The sequence below is a fragment of the Styela clava genome, chromosome 10 (assembly GCF_964204865.1).
Source record: "Styela clava chromosome 10, kaStyClav1.hap1.2, whole genome shotgun sequence".
Taxonomy (NCBI): domain Eukaryota; kingdom Metazoa; phylum Chordata; class Ascidiacea; order Stolidobranchia; family Styelidae; genus Styela; species Styela clava.
In genome coordinates, this window is record NC_135259.1 from 19,665,979 (window position 1) to 19,686,825 (window position 20,847).

At 34.5% G+C, this 20,847-nt stretch overlaps 3 protein-coding genes and 1 pseudogene across 10 annotated transcripts in view; 1 reads left to right on the forward strand and 3 right to left on the reverse strand.

The window, feature by feature from the left end:
• The window catches only part of LOC120337443 (uncharacterized), a 53,538-nt gene extending 51,301 nt beyond the window's left edge, over positions 1 to 2,237 (reverse strand). For all 7 annotated transcript variants that reach the window (XM_078116876.1, XM_078116877.1, XM_039405202.2 and 4 more), the window contains exons 1-2: positions 2,068 to 2,237; positions 8 to 132 (exon numbers count right to left, since the gene is read on the reverse strand). In XM_078116876.1, the coding sequence (XP_077973002.1) occupies positions 8 to 132; positions 2,068 to 2,215 (273 nt within the window). In that variant the 5' untranslated portion in view covers positions 2,216 to 2,237. The remainder of the gene's footprint in view (positions 1 to 7; positions 133 to 2,067) is intronic.
• A 46-nt stretch (positions 2,238 to 2,283) lies between these two features.
• LOC144428139 (dynein light chain roadblock-type 2 pseudogene) lies at positions 2,284 to 3,892 on the reverse strand (annotated as a pseudogene).
• A 5,813-nt stretch (positions 3,893 to 9,705) lies between these two features.
• On the forward strand, positions 9,706 to 12,770 carry LOC120337447 (protein jagunal homolog 1-B-like). The gene is made up of 3 exons (XM_039405206.2): positions 9,706 to 9,894; positions 10,894 to 11,005; positions 12,069 to 12,770. Exons 1-3 carry the CDS (start codon positions 9,809 to 9,811, stop codon positions 12,414 to 12,416), a joined length of 546 nt encoding a protein of 181 aa, XP_039261140.2. The 5' UTR covers positions 9,706 to 9,808; the 3' UTR covers positions 12,417 to 12,770.
• Positions 12,771 to 14,644: 1,874 nt separating this feature from the next.
• LOC120337446 (stromal cell-derived factor 2-like) lies at positions 14,645 to 19,684 on the reverse strand. 2 transcript variants are annotated; one of them, XR_013478132.1, is made up of 5 exons: positions 19,476 to 19,684; positions 18,687 to 18,883; positions 17,418 to 17,556; positions 15,266 to 15,861; positions 14,645 to 15,052 (listed from the first exon to the last, which is right to left on the reverse strand). XR_013478132.1 is itself a non-coding variant. In XM_039405204.2 (4 exons), exons 1-4 carry the CDS (start codon positions 19,639 to 19,641, stop codon positions 15,728 to 15,730), a joined length of 636 nt encoding a protein of 211 aa, XP_039261138.1. In that variant the 5' UTR covers positions 19,642 to 19,684; the 3' UTR covers positions 14,645 to 15,727. The 2 variants fall into 2 exon arrangements, 1 of the variants encoding a protein (XP_039261138.1); XM_039405204.2 differs by having other exon boundaries at positions 14,645 to 15,861.
• Between the last annotated feature and the right edge of the window lie 1,163 nt (positions 19,685 to 20,847).

The following is a 20,847-nucleotide window of genomic DNA, read 5'->3' on the forward strand; positions in this document are numbered from 1 at the left end:
AACTTACAGTATCGGTAGGAGTCTGTGGTTTCTTTGTTGTACTTTTGTTTTGGCCAGTTGTCGCAGACGTGCTGGTTGTTCGAGAATTCGGTGTAGTAGGCTGTTTACTCTTACTACTGCTGCTGCTGTCCCCTGGGTAATTTATATAAAATATGCGACATGATTATGAATCAAATGGTGAGTATTATGACACAGGAACCTTTCCAAACTGTGCTGATTAACACTAACCAACATAGTTATTCAAATCATTGAACGAGGGATTATGAAAAATGTCTAGAACAGGAGTTTTTGGATATTGTAACAGTCCCAATGACCCGCTTATAATTTAAATGTAGTATGACACCAAAATCGTTCATATCCTGCTGATTAAACACAAACAAAGATAGTTATCTAAATCATTGACCCAAGAAAATGTTGAAAGGTACAGAAGTTTAGTCCTCCATATCATGCTGATTGAACACCCACTAAGATAAGCATGATGGCCTAACAGTTTAAAGTGCTAGACTTCACTATATTGGCATCTCAGGTTACACATCACAGATTTAAATCCCACTCATAAAACCTTAGTCAGGGTATAATAAATCGAAGATCACCAAACATCATATGCTTGTAAAAAGACTCGTTCGGAGCAAAAATCGATTTAAAATAATACACAAATCATTATCCTAGGGTAATTTCAAAGAGGCACAAAGAGATTAGGATACTAAAGGTGTTTTCGCATATTGCAAGAGTCCCATGAACATGAATCAAATAATGACCTCACGATATAGTGTATTGATTGATACCATTAGTCTGTAACAGGGATTTTCACATGGTTTATTTAAGTATGTAGCAGTATTTAGACCTAATAGGAACTGACATAAGGTAAATCCAATGGCATGATTGTGTTTTAAACCATGACATCACATTATCCAGATGATCACACCTCTTAGCTATTATTATTTATAAGCTGTCTCATACTAACAATCTTCCTCAAAAGCAAAATCTATAACTACAGCTTTCAAAGAGATTGCAGAATTATATATCAGAATTTTTTTCCAAACACTTATACTCAATTATCAGTTGAGGTTACGCAACACTAGCTGCATAAGGTTCCTATATGTGTTTATGCTGGTGGATTTGTATAATTCAATGATGCTGTAGCAGATTCTTTAATAAATACTAAATGCTTCCATGTTTATGAACTTTAACTTTATTATGAACTATCTAGCACTAGATCAAAAAAGCTCAAAACAAAAGCAATGCAGCATATAGAACATGAAATATCATGGTATAAGTGGCTGAAACAAAGGTAGTGGCTAGACTGAAGGGTGCTTATCTGCACTTATATAAACAGTACCAGTCACATGATGTGCTTTGCACTTGAATTGCCTACGTGGCCAAATTGTGTTGTATTGAAAATTTTATGATAATGCGGAAAATACAAGAGTTATATTAACTAAGATTTTAATATGCAATCTCAGGGCCGTACCCAGTTAACACTTGTCGCTGATGTATTTCGTTGCTGTGGGATTTCATAACACTTGTTTACAATATTATAGTGTGATGTAATAATCCATCTTGTGGTTGCTTAGCACTTTGTTGTGTACATAAATAAACTAAATTTCCTGTGTGGCCCAGCTAGATATCTGAAGGTGGTATATTATGACCCCCAGAAGAAAATGTTGTACACCCCTGTATTACACTATGAGTGGGATGATGGACACGGGGGGTGATATTGTGAACCAGCAACACCAGAATCCCACTTTTTATCTGAAAGAGTGAACATACTTGAGCACTTTCATTGGCGCTCCAGAAGCATGTGTACCAATATGGAGGTAACTAATTTTGTTCGCCTACTTTACATCAAGTTGTGTAAAGGGACTGAAACCCATGGGCAGGCGGTATATTCACTTGGCTGACACAGACAGTCCTGAACTCGTAATAGAACTAAAATAAGGAAAATCGGAATAAAATTACGGTCTAACCCTAACCTGGTACATATACTACGGGAGTACCCTTTCATTAGTAAAAAGTAAAACATAAAACTATAGTTCAATTTGAAACAAAAAACACCAAATAACCCACCTTTCTCATTTTCTTTATTATTCAAATCTAAGTGCAAAGCATAAGGAACTTTAGCTCTTGGACTCTTAGTTGAATCCTCACTTGCCGATGACCTGGATGTATCGAGTTTGTCAGAATCTGCTGTTCCATTCATTGACTCATTCTCCATTATGATTAAATAATGAGCAAACAATGTACGTTGCTCGATCTATTATTATCCTACAGTGAAATAAACTCTCTAGAAAACACAAATAGATACATAAAGACAAACAGTGCAAAGCTAGAATAATTTGACACATATTACAGCCAATATCTAAACACACACCATGAATTTGGTACATCACACCAAACGGAAACAGGTCAGAGCATTGGGTATTACTATAGACCGAGGTTTACCGCCATTATGTCCACTATACAGGTGCAGACTGAGGTCAATCATCTTATAGTTAGTGATCCATGCCATAAATCACTAGTGAATATATAGAGATAATTGATACATTGTCCCATAATGAATGAAACTCACAAAATTGGTTTCATTTGTTTTCGGACATCTTGCAAAGAGATGGAAGATGCAGTTGTGACTTCATGCTATAGTACTATATTGAGGTAAATCTAATGCTGTAATGTGGCATGTTAGGAGTGACATCACGTCATATAGTAGCATCAAAAATTGAAGCAATATTCATTAACCACACATATTGATTTAAGGTAACAACTGAAAACTAAACTACTTTTTTAGTTTGTTTCACAAATGGTTTCAAAACACTATTGCGTCATCACAATATTTAAGTGCATGTTAAAATAGGACAATAGGTTATAAACCATAACAGATATTTTAAGGCAATTGAGTGACTCAACAACAGAGTATGTAAACGATAATGAACACAAATATTGTTCGCTCAATATAAATGGTACTATTCTGAAACACAAACGATAACTACTGTAAGCAATACTTTCCCAAAGAGTTTCGAGTATAAATGAAGTCAAAATTGAATTTGTATTTACAAAAAAGGGAGATGAATTATCAGTAAAGTTATTGCCAAATCTTACTTTGCAAAATTAGACGCATATTCCGATATCATTTCATACAAAATGAAATTTCACCAATGCATAAAATAACAGAAATAAAAATCTAAGAGATTCTTTTTGCACACTAAGGCAAATATATTTCTACAATGCTTTCCCCAATAGATACAAATATCTTGAATCCTTTATTGGCAACTTTTTAATACAACCCACACTATCTATGAAAACAAAATCTATCTATAAAAATTTCTAATATCCATATTCCTGTAAAAAGTATTGCCATAATTACTAAATCCAGATTTCATTGAAAATAATTCCATTGTGGACGTTACTCCCTAGTTTACAAGTAAAATAAGAAACACAAAATGAAACTCGACATGGAATGAAATATAAAAAGATTTACTATAATATTTTTGTAACAAATGATAACACTAAAGTGAAACGATCTTATCTAATCCAATCAAGTTTAATTATCAGTTGGATTCTGTATCACTATCAGAAGATATTCCTTATCGGGAGCGACCATTATCTCATGTTTTTTCGATCGAAGTCGGAGAAACGTAAGGTCATTCTGGGGGTCAATATCTCGAATTGTGCTTCGTGCTTTCATCGTTAACATATTGATGAGACCGGAGTATTGTACGGTTGTTGAATTATCCAAAGTTGTGCGAATTGGGATTCCTTCGTTGTTTACAACTATTATTCCGATAACTCCTTTATGAGCTTGGATTCTTTTTATAGTTTCTTCAACTTCAGACATTTTGAATTTTCTTTGGTATTTTTAGAAGGTTATTTACTAGTTGTTAAGAATAAAGCTGAAGGAAAATATTATTTTTCGTTTATTGATACAATAGTAGCTAGTTAATAAGTGAACAATTATTCAATGTCTTGATGAAGTGCGGTATAAAAAAATGTGTCTAACTTGATCATTAACGTGGCCAGAGATTTCCATACATTTTTCTTAAATTCTGAGAAAACAAATCATTTCAAAATTGTATCCTTACTGACAATACTTGGGAATTTAGTTAGTTTGATGAATCTGAGAAAGTTATTTACTTGGTAGCTTAGAATAAAGCTGAATGGAAATATAATTGTCGCTTTGAGAATACAATAAAAATGACCTTGTCAAAAACTGCATTTAGTTTTTTTTAGTTTTCGGTCTTAATTTAGAATGTATTGGATATTTCATATTCAAAATTTTTTCTCAGAATGTATTCGAAATAGCAAAATATTCGATTTCGGTCCTCCCATATCACTTCGTGTCCAATATTCGGATTTGCAGTAACAGTAATCCCCATCAACAGCATAGAATATGACTTTGTTACTCAGACATTGGCAGACTATTCACTAATTCCTTCCTATGGGAATTGCCATTCACAAAAACACCTTTTCCACTTTCTATATGTTGATTCATACCACCATAGCCAGTGGTTTCTACTGGACTTACTCATCGCAAGCAAATGCATAACTGGTAACAACGTGATACAAAATTTACTAATATTCTGACAATGATGTTTAAGTATTTTCAAAGCAAGGGTTTTAACCTCAAAAAGACGAAAACCTAAAAAAGGCGCTTTGAGAAAGAGTAAAGCTGTATTTTTGATTTTTGAACTTTTTCATTAAAATAATTTGATAAATACTATTTCAAACAGTGGTTAGATACCAACTTAAGGAGCTTCTTTGTTTGCAATATTTTGAAAATAAAATTTTTTTATTTTCATTTTGTCTCAGGTGATAATATCAGCACTTTTTCTGCCTATTTTATGGACCAGTAACTCTTTACAACCGTCTGTAGACAATTATAAATTAGGTAGTAACAACTAAAATTTTACTATCAAATTGCCACTTCCGATCAACCTTTACTCAGTCAGCAACTTTGCTTTGAAATAAAACTCGGTAGACAAATAAAACCTCGCAAAAGTAACATGAATTTAACAGTTATTCAAACATATCCAAGTTCACTCTTTACAGTGAACCTTATTCAATTCATTGTGAACAGAAATTTATAGCCTATTATTATATGGTGCATGAATGAGTATACCCGAAACAGTATTACAAGATGTAATCAACTAATGCTATACATAGTACAACTCTAATTTTGAATTGTTCAAAAATATCAATATTTTCTGATCTTTTTTTACAGTGTGCCACAGATGAATACCACACCCAGTAAGCAAGCAAAAGTCATTATCACTAAGAGGTCATAACTGATATACAGGCATCATAAAACATAATGATAGTGCGACATTGTCTCATCACAATTAAAGAATGAATGGTAGTTACGGTAATTATAAAGCAATTATATTAACAAGGACAAGATACATAAAGTTTATAATACTAAGACCCCAAAAAGCATTGCAACTGCCTTTGTGCTATAGATTCCAGTAATTAAGTTTCAAAATCGAGAAATTGATTTATTGAATTTTTATATAAGTGAAGACAATCTTGACTGTAAACGAAAAAGATTGTTATTACCAAGGATATCTGATAATTTTGAAACATATTCATAAAACTGAGAATATGCAAAATCATATATAACTAATATTGATGGTTGGTCCCCTGAAAATTATTGATTTTATACTCTAGTAAATTATGTATTCTGTGTTAGTGTTGCTCAATAGTAATTGCATATGTGAGTATAAGTATAATATGTAATATATAATAATATAATATGCCCGTTGTCTGATATACACAGTTTTATGAAATTAAATGAAACCACTTATGATCTAAATGTGAGACTTTGATTGCTCTAAATCAGGGGCGGGAAAGGTTTTTGAACCAGAGCCCAAAATTTTGCCCACTCAGACTGGGGGGCCATGTAAGTATGACGTAAAAAGTTACATTTCATGAACAATATTTACAGTGTTAGCAAAGGTGGAAAACCATTAGCCTCTTGTCAAAACTATATTTAATCGCGATCTCAACAAATTCCTTGATCTATTTTTTAGCTAAAACAACAAAATTTGGTTTTAGTTTGGTTGTGGCAGCATCAGATGGGCCAGATTGAATTACACAATGGGCCAGATTTGGCCCGTGGGCTGTAGTTTGCCCAGCCCTGCTCTAAATGAAAAGAAATCAAGAATTTTTGATATTATTTTATTTTGAATGAAGTCGCCTGGTAAAAATTCATTTGGGCATTTTTGGGTTCAATATATAATTAGGTGACATCTTGCAAACGAATAAATCCCGGCAACAACATGTGACACGAATAAATATTTGAACACGCTCCACGTGAGGAGTGTCATGACATCGATTTCAAAAATTGTTAATATTTAATCAGTTATGGGATTACGTACAATCATAAAAGAGTATTTGTCGGTCTGATGTTAGCAATATTGATAACCATTTGAGATCAGATGAGTCTGCGGTGTCATGTGATCTAGTCTTTGTTTACATTTTATTGCGGAACATGAATATTTTTTATACGACGCTTGAAGCAGCTATTGATATAAAAGGAGATACTATTTTTCCACATTAAACATGAATAAACTAAAAATGTTGAACTTTAATAAAAAAATTTCTCTAGCACCAAAGACGTTCACAACCGAAAAATCTGCAATTTCAAATGCCCTTTGAAACAATATGTCCAAATATATCCACGGTAAAACTTACTAAATGAGCAAAACTTACAAAAATGTCGAATTTGTTTTCATGGAATATAATTTTGTCATTACTTTTTAAAGACAGATTTTCAAATCAGGATTTGGGATTTATTGAAACCTAAAACGTTTCTGCATCCCCAATAAGAACTAACATTATTAGGATAGGTTTTCAATTTATCCCGAAGAAAAGAAAGGCTGATAAGACAGCCTATAAATGCCATATGTTTAAACAAATTGTACATAAAAAGGGTCAAATATACATTTATTAACAAATATTACAATATTTCGTACTCCCGTAGTATGTGTACCAGGTAAGGGTTAGGCCATAATTTTATTCTGATTTTCCTTATTTTAGTTTCATTACCAGTTCGCACCACCTGCCCATAGAATTCCGTTCCTTTACACAACTTGATGTAAAACAGGCGAACAAAATTAGTTACCTCCATATTGGTACACATACTTCTAGAGCGCCGAGTATTTTACCCTTTTAAAAAACTGAGCATTCAATCACTATGAGCTTTAAATTACTTGAAATAAAATTTGTCGATATATCTACTCTCAAGTCAACAATAATAAGCGCACACGGTCTAGTTAGGATCTCAATTATTCCACTAACAAAACATTACAGAACAAAAGATGAGTTTAAAAGATTGAATACTTGTTTCAACAAAGAGTGTGCCAATAACAATAGATGAGAAAACTGAGATATCTATCAATTGTGGAGGTGACAAAATGAGAAAATAAAATAGCATGTTATGTTGGGTCTGGTATGGCCAATTGTACATAACAGTCACCGGGATGGCACAATTTCTTTCGAAAACAACTCGTATTGTAGAGTATGGAATACTAAATATATTTGAAATAGTGCTGTATTCGATTAAGAACATGCACAAAGCATATTGCAGGGAGCTACAGAAGTGTGTGTTCCAATAAAATTTTGCTCCAACCCTACCTAACCTGATAAACACACTATGGGAGTACCCAGTAACACTACACTCATAATATAAAATAAAAATCCTTTTCCTAAAGCAATCATATTTCGCCATGGAAAAAATTACTTCTGATTTGAAAATCTGCTCTAACATTAATCAATTGTTTGTTCCTCTAACCACCTGAACAGCAACAAAAAAGTATTGATTTTGCCAAACAAGAATCATTGAATGCGACATCAGGGAATAATGCAAATCAATAAAACGATATAATCAATGATGCGTGAATAAAAAGACTGTCAAGTACTTGCGTGCATGTTAGTTTTTGAATCTGTCGGAGACACAGATTAGAAGACGAAGCTACTAAAACCTTCCATGCATTAAGCCACAGTTCTCTAACGCCAACAGTGAGTGCAAAAGGCTCCTTTACGAGTATATCTGGGCCTCCATATTGGCACAAACTGACACTGCGCAATATAAACGTAAAATAAGTGCAATCCAAAAAAGTTTCCAATGGATTCATCAGGAAAAATTATCCAATTTACCAAATGAAAAATTTGCCTGTAGCATTCAAGAGTTTTTAACAAAAGAAAACAATTTTAGTCAACAATGATTTATTTTATTACCGAGACAAGCACTGAAACATGGCACGATCTGCCACACCTGCCATTGTGTCAGACGTCCTCGTCGGGATCTTGGAATTGGAGAACTTTGCCCTACTGCATAAGTAGAGAAGTAAGTAATAATACAGTAATAGGGCAATAATTATCATTTACTGTAAATTTTAATTGGTGACAATATGGTGAGAGCTGACTTTCGCGGTTGCACTGGAGAAACGTTACTGGTATTCATATTGCTTTACTTTATTCATCATGTATTTATTACAGCATGACTGTTTTTTCTAGTTGGCGAACAATTAATCCTTCTCTCTCTCTAATGTAGAGCATGTTCTTAAAGCTCAAAGTTCATTTATCAATAACAAATCCCCTTTTATTAAAAATTGACTTTACTAAAATATTTTCTTCATTTGTATTAATTTGTACATGCAACTCAACCCATTCCCTCATTTTGTTCTTAATCATTGCAATTGTTGTTGGCTTTAAAATTTGTAGTGCAATCACAGGCAATCTAAATCTGATGAAGGCTTTGAATATGGATGCAATATTTCTTTTGATGAAAGATAGTACGGTAATGGTATTGCTAGTTCAGTAGTTGCATCATACGACACTCATTTTGTTAGCTTCATAACTTATTCTAAATTACTGATTGTATATTCAACATGTCCTGATGTCAGCATGTGCATTTGTATAAATAGATGTTAACGTCCTGAACAATTGCTTGTCCATTTTTCTTTTCTTTTTCATTTCATTTCAGGAACTTCAACCACTTCAGTAATAGTCATATTTTACTGTGAACTTATCAACGCGAACTTGGAGGCTGACTCCGATGACTACCAAAAAAAGTGTTTTTTGTAGCCATTTTTTATTGTTATGACTATTTTTTTCTGTTTGACGAAATAAAATCTATCTCTCAGCCCAATGCGCCTCCAACAACAGAACAATGGCGTATCAAACCTGTCATATCTACGCAATGTCACTATTTAGCTATTAGTTGCTCGGTCAAATTATCTAACAACTAGTACTGCAGTATATAACCTCGAAACAGTTGCACGTAAATTTATACGCGTGGTAAAACCTAACAAAAATCGTGATGTTGCGATAAAGTGATACGGTACGTACGGTACCGGTAGCGGTAACGATGAATGCGAACGCGGGTCAGCTGTGGCCAATAAAATCAAGATAATTCCAAATTTTGGAACACTTTTCGATGGTTTAAAATTATGAAAATTCTATAAACAAAAAAGATTTTTACAAATTGATAATTACACTATTTAACTTTGGCACCATGCAACAATTTCGCTAAATAAAAACGATAAAAAAATACAATTTTAAACCTCGGTAGCCGTTGTCGCCAGCTCGGTCAGCTGCTAATGATGGAATGTTAATGACGTCACATCAATTTCCGTTACGCATCAGTTCACAATTTCTGCAACAGCCCTCTAGCACTACAAGTGGTAAAAACTCCAACGTGAAAGTATTTCCGACTTCTCCCTGAAGCACCTTCTTGCTGACATTTTACTTGTCGCGTATGGAAAATCGGCGCTGCAGGATACCGGTACCGTAATCTTTAACACGGAAAAGGAAAATGGCTTCAAGAGGGAAAACGGTGGCTGGAACTGATGGTACAGATCATACATTTCGGGAAAAAGTTGCTTCTCAGTATCGTGAAAGGTAACTCTCCTTGCTGAATATTGTTTGTTCGCTTTCCTGATTCTGTAATCAGTTTTATTTTTCTGTTTTTATCAATTTTTTTTTATCATCTTTTATGCTGATTATGGAGTCAAAAAAAATTTATACTTAAATTGGCTAGGGACAGGAAGTTGAAAATTAAATTTGCTTCTAAATAGACTAGATATTCATGTTCAACATTTTTTAATAATATACACTCCACATTTCAATATTTTTAGAGTTTCTAGTTTGCTTTGAGTGTTTGTATCAATGGTTTCAAATCGTCAACCCAGGCTTCTTCGGTTATATAGTATGGTTTGTGCTGTTGTGTGTGTCAGTGCAGACTATTTATATAAAAAATATTCAAAATAAAATTATTATTCTATGTCTATTATTTGGGTCTCATGTAGTTTCTTACCTAACATATTTCTAGTGGGCGTAGCATAACAATTTCTTTACGTGTCAAACCTAACCCCCACCTGACTACGCCATCCAAACTATAAACTTCAAACTATAAGAACTGCCATCCAAGACGCGCAGACGAGCACCCGAAATCGAACAGCTATTTCTCTCGTTTTCTTGTCGCTACGATCTCAATACAGATCGATGACGTTTGTCAGTTCTTTAGCGTTGGCGCTGATGTCATTTCGGGCAATCGTACGTATATTTGGCAAGCTCTATGACGTAATTGTGGTGTCGTAGTGACGTATTTTTTGGATGGCGTAGTCAGATGGGGGTTAGGATTGACATATCAAAAAATTGTTTTGCTACGCTTACTAGAAGTACGTTAGGTACGAAACTACTCGAGACCCCTTTATTTGATGCCAACTTTTTTGCAAGGAATATAAAAAAGTCATTGCTTGATAACCAGTATTGGTTTTTGACGCCTTCACTAGGCCCTGAAATCACATTTTTACTCCCATTTTATATCCGGTTCGTACAGAGTGCCTATTTTTTGTAAATTACTGATCAAGTTGAAAAAGTTCTTTTTAATTCTTTCAGTGCGAAATTGAAAAGAAACCTTCGAACAATGTTCATGCTGTTAACAATCCCACTTGCAATGCTGGCAATTCATGTTTCAAAAATAAATGACAATATCAAACTTACAAATCAGGCAAGTATCTGGTTCCTGAACGCTGTAGTAGGAAATTAATGGAGCTTAACTGATAACTCATATCCAGAGATGACAAGAAATAATCCACTATTCCGAATACATTTTGGAATAATATACTTTTATATGGGTTGCTCTAAATTGGGTTCTAGAAATCAATGTATATTCAATGACTTTGAATATGTAAACGCGAATAATTTACTGATATTCTTTGATTTGATTGGTTTTCATTTTATTAAATTCACAGTAATGGTGTGAGCATTTTCCCAGTCTAGCATTTTCCCAGATGGCTAAGCATGACCAGTGATGTCATCAGTTACAGATGACTGATCATGACCAACTAGCTGCAAAGTGCCATTGTGCTCTGTTAGTGGAGTGCTCAATCCAGTTGGTGTGTCTTGCGAATTGCTTTGGTTGAGGTTATGGATATTTACTGATTATACATTTATTCTGAGTTAACATTCTATTCCTTCAAATGAATCTATTCTAAGTTATTTGTTAACAAAAATCCTAACTTTCCCTTTGATAACATTCATAATAATAAATTTAAATTGCCGACTCATTCACTCATTTTTTTTTCTTTTCTTATTTTATTTAATCTCATTTGCATTCACCCATGGTACTATACTATGCTATGGTGAGCTTATATACAGCTTATACACAATGGTCGAGGGCTCGAGAGCCTAGATGACCTTAATCGGTCCTGCACATTGATCCGCACAAAACAATAATCAATCACTGTTATTACTGCTGAAAAATTTTCTTTGTTGTGTTATGTTATATTAGTGTTGTTTTTGTGGCAATAAAGCTCTCTCTCTCTGTAAACTCAAGAATTTTTAGTTATTTATATTAATATCTTCAAATTCAATTCTGGGCATCCTTGGCTATTTCCTCGATATATGAGAGGATTAGCAAATAGGAGTGTTGGTTTCTAGCTTCAGCCCAGCTTTACTCCCTGTGTGAGAATTTGTGTGTATTCTATCCTGAAACTGCAGTAACCTTTATGTAAAAAAATACAAACCCTCGCATTTATATCTTCTTTTGATGAATCAAATATTCTTTCTAGGTTTTGCCAAAACCTGAACCTTGGGAATATGTTTACCTTGTAAGTGGGATCTTCAATCTAATTGGTTATTCATCGCTGTCAAGAAACAACACTCAGAGACTGACAATATATTTCTACGGAACAGCAATGGCCGCTTTTGGCGGAATAGTTTGGGGCGCAGTCGCTCATGCACGAGAAGTAGAAGCTTTCGTTATGAGAGGCCAAGTGAAGGCGTTCCTATTCCGCCAACCTTTGGTCATTTTGACTTATTTATTCCTAGCTTTGTCAATGCAATTGAATATTTTTGCTATTAATTATGCAAGAAGTTTGCTCAAGGCGTGGAAAGCTAAAGGATTTAAGACTGATTAAATTTTTTGTCTATCATGTACCGGTACTTTTGCAATCATATGTGTTTTATTGAGCTGCCTGTGTTAGAGGTTTGCATTCTTAGATTGTTAAAAAGTCATTTTGCTTGCAATTTGAATCTTCTTGCAGTGGTGTAGGTGATAATGAAAATTTCAAAATCCTCATCTATTTAAATATGGACTAATTTTGATCCAACTGAAAGGCTGACTTGAAATCTTTGTCATCTCCAACTCCAGTCCGGATCTTAATATCACATACAGCTATAGAAAATCACTCTATTTCATTGGAAATCCTTGTGGATCATTAGTTGGTGAGAACATAGCTTGTTATGGGACGAATAAATTTTAACCTATTGGATATTTTTTACATTTATGTATGGAAGATCAGTTTTCAGATCTCCCGTTTTTCAGCATGTCCATGTAACAATGTTGTTCCTAATGTTAGGTAATTATATTTTCTGGGTCTGCTGAGTTAATATATGCTAGCTAGTAACCAGACTCTTGTTACTGATGTTTTTTTTCAAGTCCAATTTAGACAAAAATATTGATTGGATACTTGTTCAATAGTTCTGGATGTTGAACAATTTAGTGAATTATGAAAGTCAACAAAAAGTTGTTGGCTGATGAGAGCTCTGAAAGAAAACTGATATCCTACATCGGGGGTTCCCAAGCTTTTTTCAGGATGGCCCCAAACACAACTTTCAAGTGTCCAGTGCGACCCCAAGTCAATATATATATTTTTCATAAAAAAAACTTCAGAGCTTCTTTTACTGGGCTTTTGAGTTTGGTCATGTGGTGGTATTAAGTAAAATAAGCTGCAACAAAACAGTGATGTCACAAGCACCAAAGCATAAGCATGGAGCGATGCCTATGGGCCTGTTCTACAGTGAGCCATGCTGAAAACTGCTGAATTTAACATGGTTTGTCAAATTTTAGATGTTTTGTACATCCATCCTCTACCATAACTCAGCGTCCCCATGACCCGTTTGCGATACTACCTAAATATCACTCCGACCCAATTTGGGGTCGCGACCCCTGGTTTGGGAACTCCTGTCCTACAGCATTGGTAGACTTTTTTCGCCAGTGTTGGAAGACTCTGGTCCAGGGGCAGACGTACCGTATATATCCTTATGTCTGAAGCACCTAGGCCGTGTTCCTAACTGGATGGGAATCTCGGAGACCCTGGCCACTGCAACATCTCAGTTGCCTGCCTATTAGTGATCAGGAATGAGGTTATGAGCAAGCTTTTTACTACAAGACCCTAATATGGAGGCCACGATCATTATTCTCACAATAATTACAAAGTTGTAAGAGAATGTACTTCGCGAGAGCAGGGGTTTTGAAACTTTCAGCAATATGGTGCCTGCAAAGAGGTTGACTATTGTTTACGGAGGACAAGAATAAATTTACATACATCTATATTGGAACCTATAGATAAGAAGTTCTCAACTTTTTTTTTTTCGCGGCCCATTTCTGTTGCTCAAAAATTCACATGGCCCATTACCTTTTTATTACAAGGGGAAAACTACAAAAAAAAAAATCAAGATCTTTCTGCGGAAATGGACCCTTAAAACGTTTATAATTAGAATAAAAATTACCACTCAGTTGCATCGTCATAATCTAAATTGACTATTTTGACATAAATAAAACTAGCAATTTTCAATAGTCCTGTGGCTCAAAATCATCTTTTTGTGGCCCACCGGTCGAGAACCAGTGCTCTAGAATAGACAATGTCATATTCGAATTAACTCCTTGTTGCATTCCTACGCTACCGTCGTCAAATATTATCAATATAATTAATGCTTCTCGCCATGTCAGTATTTTGATAAATGAATAGCTCGAAGAGCTCGCTCACAGAGACTCGAGCCTCCCGATGAAGCACTTTGAGAACCTATAGGATAGAGGAAAATGGGGGCTCCCGAAGTATGTGAACCAAGATGGCGGACTTCGGAATGTAATATGTGTACTAGGTTAGGGTTAGGCCATAATTTTAGGTATAAATATTACGGGAGGCTCTTGGCTAGTCTTCGAACTGATAATAGGACTGAAATAAGGAAAATTGGAAAAAAATTATGGCCTAACCCTAACCTGTTACGTTCCGATGTCCGCCATCTTGGTTCGCATACTTCGGGAGCACCGGAAAATGTGAATGCTATTTACAAAGCTACCTACCGCTGCTAAATTGGAATGGATCGCTAATTGATCTTCCTATTAACACAAAAACAAAAAGTCTACAATGGTAAATTATATTTGAACGACTCAAATAAGAGAATCCAGATAAAAACTGAATAACCGATATAAATTACAAAAAAACTTTCGCCTTACAAGAGATGAATCAATGTTTAGGTTCTAGAGAAGGCTTAAGAACAACGCCAGAATTTAAAATACAAGTTCTGCAGGTATTACCGGCGGACCAGGATAGACACTTATCAATAGAATCCTTGTTTTAACTCCGAAATAGGCGAACAGTCGATTAATAGAATCTCCCTATTTTTCTTCGAAATGGGCAAACAGTTGAATACATTAGCCTCGAGTCATCACCATTAAAAATATAAGCATTCATGTTAAATAACATTTCAAATCAGAAATGAGCTTTCATATGTGTGTAAGCCTACAGTTTTAGCTGGAGAATTTGGACACCTATCCTCGGCTCTTTTTTGCCCACTATCATGGAGTGGTACTGTAGTGGATTATATTTTCAACAACTCTAATAAATTTAACAACTATTATGAGAGTATTCATTGGAAAGTCACCAACTCTGGAAACGAACAGAAAACCATCAGTTTCCGTAGAAAATTAAGAATCCCATACTGGACTTATATGAACCCCCCATGATGGGACTTTAAAAATTACATTCCAGCTAAATAAATAAACCTTGATTCCAGGGAACAGAAATCTTGTATCAGAAGGCCACTGCTTTTGCTCCAAAGTCCCAGTTCAAATTGTCTGATGCCCATAACCAGTATAAAAGCACACCAAATGAAAATGCTGTTCACTAAAATAATTGTTAAAACTACATGCAGCATTCAGTCCCACAACCAGCACTGCAATGCACCGAAATAATTGAAAAAAAAAATATGGCTATAATTCATCTTTACTTTCGAATAATTTAAACGGGGATAAATTTCCTAAAAAGTTTACGACCCAGCGATACATGTAACAAAAATAATCAAAAACGTAATTCAGGATTGTCTTAGGTGGTGAGTTACCACCGTTGTCATCGACAACAGAGTTTGGTGATGCATGACGCTTATCATCATCAATGATGACATCATCATGTTCCAGTTGATCGATTTCATCCGAAGTCCGTCTTGTCTATTCTTTGTCCATAGCTTCGCTGGGTTTTATAAACACACCTTCCACAGCCTTCCAATAATTGCTGGCTTTCGTGGGGGCGCCAAGAGCAACTATTTCGTTTTGGCCATTGATGGGCCTTCCATATGTTTTAGCTAAATGTTTAAAAATAACCAAATTCAGTCTATTATTATGTAATTTATGATAATTTTCGAATGGGTTCATTAGATCACAATTAATTTATAAACACCCAGATTATTTTATTACCAACCACACAGTGAATTCTGCTTTTTCCAAAAAGAGGTTTTAGTAATTGTTTTACAATAGAATCGAATAGCAATCACTCGATTAGTTCACAACAATCGCACAAAATTTTTTGCTCAAGTAAAATCCTATGAAACAATAATTAATTACCAGAAGGCATTGGCAGGGTATCCTTATGCATTTTTAGGAAATTCTGTAGCTGTGTTGCAATAGGATGAAAATAAAGACTATTAAGCAAAAAATTACTATTCCAAATAGATTTAATAAAAGATATATTTTTCTAAAATTATTTGAAATGGTAAATTATTCAATTATAACTATAATTATGATTTTCAAGTTGAAAATGTCAACATAGATGGGTTAGTATACTGAAGAACTATTTGAATTTACTCATGATTAGAAATCAAAGATGCATATTGTTAATGCATATTTCTCTCCAAATGAGATAAAATGATAAGCAACTAAAAGCATGCATGTTATTGCTATTTAAGTATTTAAAACTAAGTCACAAACACAACAAATATAGCTTACTAAAATCTCCAAGCAAACAAATTGAAGTTTAAAATTATTCAAAAATTAAATATCACAAAAACACTCAAAATCATTCAATTATTCAATTTTAGTCCAAATTGAAACTGATATTGAAAAAACATGCCGTAATAGTAGGTTGTCTTTGTATCATGGGTTTTGATGAAAAAATAAATAAAATCTCTCTCTCAGTAGACATCAGGGTTTGAGCCGAAATAAGGAGAACAATATAAAAATTCAAATTTTTCTAGACATGTGATCTTCTGCTTATTTAAAATGGCCAGCACACATCTGATTATTCTGTACTGGTTTGCAAGTTTGGATCAGACTGATTAAATTATGAATACGGATTGCTGGACTTCCCGACTTCATAGGGTTGTTCTCATAACTAACCGCTGGTCGATAAGAGCTTCTTGCAGGGTTGCAGCATCCACAGAAATTAAGAAAACAGGCAGAATTCCACAGCTATGCTTATTTATATTGAATTCCAATTGTACGAACTGTTAGGAAATAGACAATTAATTTGCCCCGAAAACCTTGCCAAATCGCCATTCAAGGCATTTTACATAACTTATGGTAACCAGAGGTCCAGTAATCCTTTCAAATTTGGGTATCAACCATGGAATTTGGACCTACAGAGTCACATGCCATAATCGACTGTACGTTAGGATAGGATTTACATATTTATCCCGGGTATTTACCAGATATTTGCTTTACGGAAGCATAGACTTGATGGTGGAGGAAGCCATAACCTACCAACAGTTACATGAACCACCCTACGGTAGCGAGGAGTCCAGCAATCTTCTCGCACATCACTATCTCCGCATGGAATTCGAACATGCTTACCCACATCAGCATATCCCGGAATTTCATTTAACACAAACCATAGAGAGTTATCTTGATTCTCTCCAATACTTACAAGTGCAAGACAGATAATTCTCGGTTTCTTTGTGTTTCAATCTAATGTGGTCATTCCTGCTCCAGTAATCGTTGTCACACAAAACAATCCAGTTGTCCAAATTATCTCCCTCACCTTCTTCTCCAAAGGCACTGACTTCCTGGAATTCAATAGGATTTTTACTGATAATTTTAATTATATGGTTGCTTTGGAATGGATGAACTTGAAATTCTTCCTTTATGGCAATTGTTCCAAATCTTCTATGGCTCGTGGCCCCCTTCTGTAGGTTTTAGCACTCATGGCTGCCCTGTATATTACCCCAGTTATATCCAGAGTGTAATTTTGATTAATAGATTCCAAATCCCAATATGTTTAAACAATTCATGCTCAACAGAGTGAAAACACCCTGTGAAATAACCTCATTAAGCAATGAAACTGTGAAGAGTTTTCCTGTAAATTGGGATGTAAGAGCAGTTCAGCGCCCAGTATTGTGGTCCCCGATTAGTAATCCCTGATTTATGGTTTAATATTATGAAATTCACTGCTCCTGACAAGTGCAGTTTTAAGTATTTCGTGGCGTCTGAAGCTGCTGCAAAACCATGGCGATATTTCCAAGATATGGCCAAACTCATGGCGATTGATTTTTTAGCTGCCACAAACCAATGATGAGCTGCCGTTACCGCTGCAGCAATTTGAAAACCAATGGTGGCTAAAATTTTGCTGCCGTAACTACGGCAGGTCAGCCGTGAAGACAGGGCTTCCCCTGGTGGTGACAAATATTAGATAAGTTGGAGCATTTTTTATAGATACAGTTTTGATGAATTTGGGGTTAGGTTTCAGGTTTAAGTACATATAATTCTGTATGGTAAACTAAAATATGGTACATAACCTTGTGAATATGCCAGTAATAGCGCCATAAACCATGGCAAGAGACGCCGCGGTTCGTTCGTGGCAGGAGCTGCCATGAAGTGATAAGAACTGCAATTCGCTTCTGATCTGTTTTCCTGAATTAATTTGAATTTCTTGGGATCTCACATTAATCAGTATTCACAGAAACCGCCGCATTTCTGAATAATTTCAATAACGCTAGGCATTTCAAGGTCGCTAGTACCTTTGCTACGGAGTGTTGAATTGTCAAGATAGATCCCAGACTGTTTCGTAAAGGAGGGGTATACACTCACTGTTATAATTGATGTTGGCTATTCAAGGAATCGGAGAACTGTACAATACTGTAATTGAGGTTATTAATACGAACTAAAGTTGACACTATTTTTTTCTGTTTTCTCTTACCTGCTCTTGAGTCATTGGTGCAGAGAAATGATGAGTATGCAAATTCTTCTGTGTTGAAAGATGTGTCAATCTGATTGTTTGGCCACATTTTATTGGGGATCCTCGTTTACAAAATTTCTTCATTGCAGCCCTAACTTGCCAATAACTGTTCGCATCAAGTTGATCCTGCATTCCTGTAACTGACTGTTGGCCACTTCCTGAAAATTTAGAAAATACATATGAATATTAAATTGTTGTGGTCAGGTCAGAACAGTTAGTTCAATTCCAAGAATATCCCGATATTAAATGCTATAGTATAATTTTTTTCCTTCAATGAACTGGATCATGTTGTCTGATGAATATTATATTATAACTGATTGATAATGATGAACTTTTTTGAATCCTTGTTCAGTGAATTTCTGGATAAGGTGAAAAAAACACATTCTGACATCATAATATAAAAAAGATCATTGACTAAATAATAATAAAGTTTGTTTAAAGACAGTACGGCGCACTATACAGATCGAGCGACATGGTCTCGTTTCAGAGAAACCCATTTACAGATGATCAGACACCCCTCCATTGGGAGACGTCTGGACATTGCAATATCTGTAAAAATACAGTTAAATGAAGCAAAATAATACAAAAAAGCGCAATTTATCACATCATCATTTAGTTAGGGGGAAATAATCTGATTAATCAAAAGGGTAATTAGAATAAACATAATACTTGATGATAAAATACTCTTCTCTCAGAAGTAGGCCCTATTGCAGTATTTCAAACGGGAAAACGTAAATTCCATTTTCTTACCCGAGCCATATTTTACATCATGCGAGTGCAGACGAATGCCATAAGCTTTGTTGACAAGTTTTACAGCCGAGCCGCAGGTTACATAATCATAATCAAATCCCAGTGTTTCACAGATGTGGATCAAGAATAATAAAAATACAGTGTGTGTATATTTTCTTGCATCCATTTTACTTTAAATAAATAGGTAAACCTGGATTGTTAAACAAATTGAGTTGGCATTAAATTAAGCTAATATTTAATTATATCAACTTATGAGCTCCCCCGATTCATCAACTAAACAGACTGACAGAAAAACGTAAAAAATTGTCACCACGCAGACGAAAAATGACATGGACCTGAAGAATGAAAATTACAAACGTACGTCACAAATCTTATTCCGGGTTGTCACATAACCTTTGAACTACAATTCAAATTAAAATGTTTTTAAGAAATTTCAGTTTTTTTTTATTAGAAAATTTTAGAATTACCTTAATAAAATTTTATCAGATAAAAAGACTTATTTTAATCTATTACAAAGGTTGACAAATTTTAGACATGATTCTTTGTGAATTCATTTCCTCCAGTTGTCCCTGTCGAGCAGTAACAGGATTATTTTGTGAGGTTGCCAGATTGCCTGTGGCTTATAATTTTAACATTGTAAAATCCACTTGTCGAAAATATATTGTCAGTGGATTTTTTTGCCAAATAGCATTTTTTCGTATGCTCAATGTAAGCATAAATTTTTCAAATATTAACATCATGTTTAAACACCCAACTAAAATCAATTGGGTTGAATTTTATTTTCATATCTGGTAAGCAATCCACGACTGACTGACATTTTGACAACAGTATTAAATCTGCTTTGCGACAATCGCCCTTATATTTTTTTGTATACTTGGGGATGTAGAACTGAAGGTATATGCAATAGTTAAGAGTTATATTAAGTCGATGCTTTGCGATGCGATGCGATGAATTGCTGGATAATACTGAATGATGTTTACGAATATATTTGTTTATTATATGTAACTATGTTCTATGATCATTATTTTTTCATCATTTATTTATTTTTACAAAACTGTTATGAATCCACAACGTGGACCTTTAAAAAAAAAAAAAAAAAAGTCGATGCAATAATTTAAATTCTCAATTACTCTAGTGAAATTTTTGCACCACTTTTCGTTTTGCTAAAAACCTCCCACTTAGGTCTGTAGGTGAGTGAATAGGTTCTCCTACAACAAGGAGTGCTGAAATAATAAATCTGCTGCAAACTCTGTTATATCTGAAGCGATTACCCCTGGGCCTGGTGACATATATTTAAATTGTAGATAACTTGTGAATCTAAGAGTCTTTGTTTTAAAAATAAATACTGAAATACATCTAATAAGTTTAATTT

Excerpts from the sequence above, each read along its gene's own strand:
- LOC120337447 (XM_039405206.2), top strand. The coding sequence starts at position 9,809 with ATGGCTTCAAGAGGGAAAACGGTGGCTGGAACTGATGGTACAGATCAT. Across the intron at positions 9,895-10,893 it reads GCTTCTCAGTATCGTGAAAG|TGCGAAATTGAAAAGAAACC; the intron begins GTAACTCTCCTT and ends TAATTCTTTCAG. Across the intron at positions 11,006-12,068 it reads ATATCAAACTTACAAATCAG|GTTTTGCCAAAACCTGAACC; the intron begins GCAAGTATCTGG and ends TATTCTTTCTAG.
- LOC120337446 (XM_039405204.2), bottom strand. The coding sequence starts at position 19,641 with ATGGATGCAAGAAAATATACACACACTGTATTTTTATTATTCTTGATC. Across the intron at positions 17,557-18,686 it reads CACCAATGACTCAAGAGCAG|GAAGTCAGTGCCTTTGGAGA; the intron begins GTAAGAGAAAAC and ends ATTGAATTCCAG. Across the intron at positions 15,862-17,417 it reads GAATTATCTGTCTTGCACTT|CTAAAACATATGGAAGGCCC; the intron begins GTAAGTATTGGA and ends TTAAACATTTAG.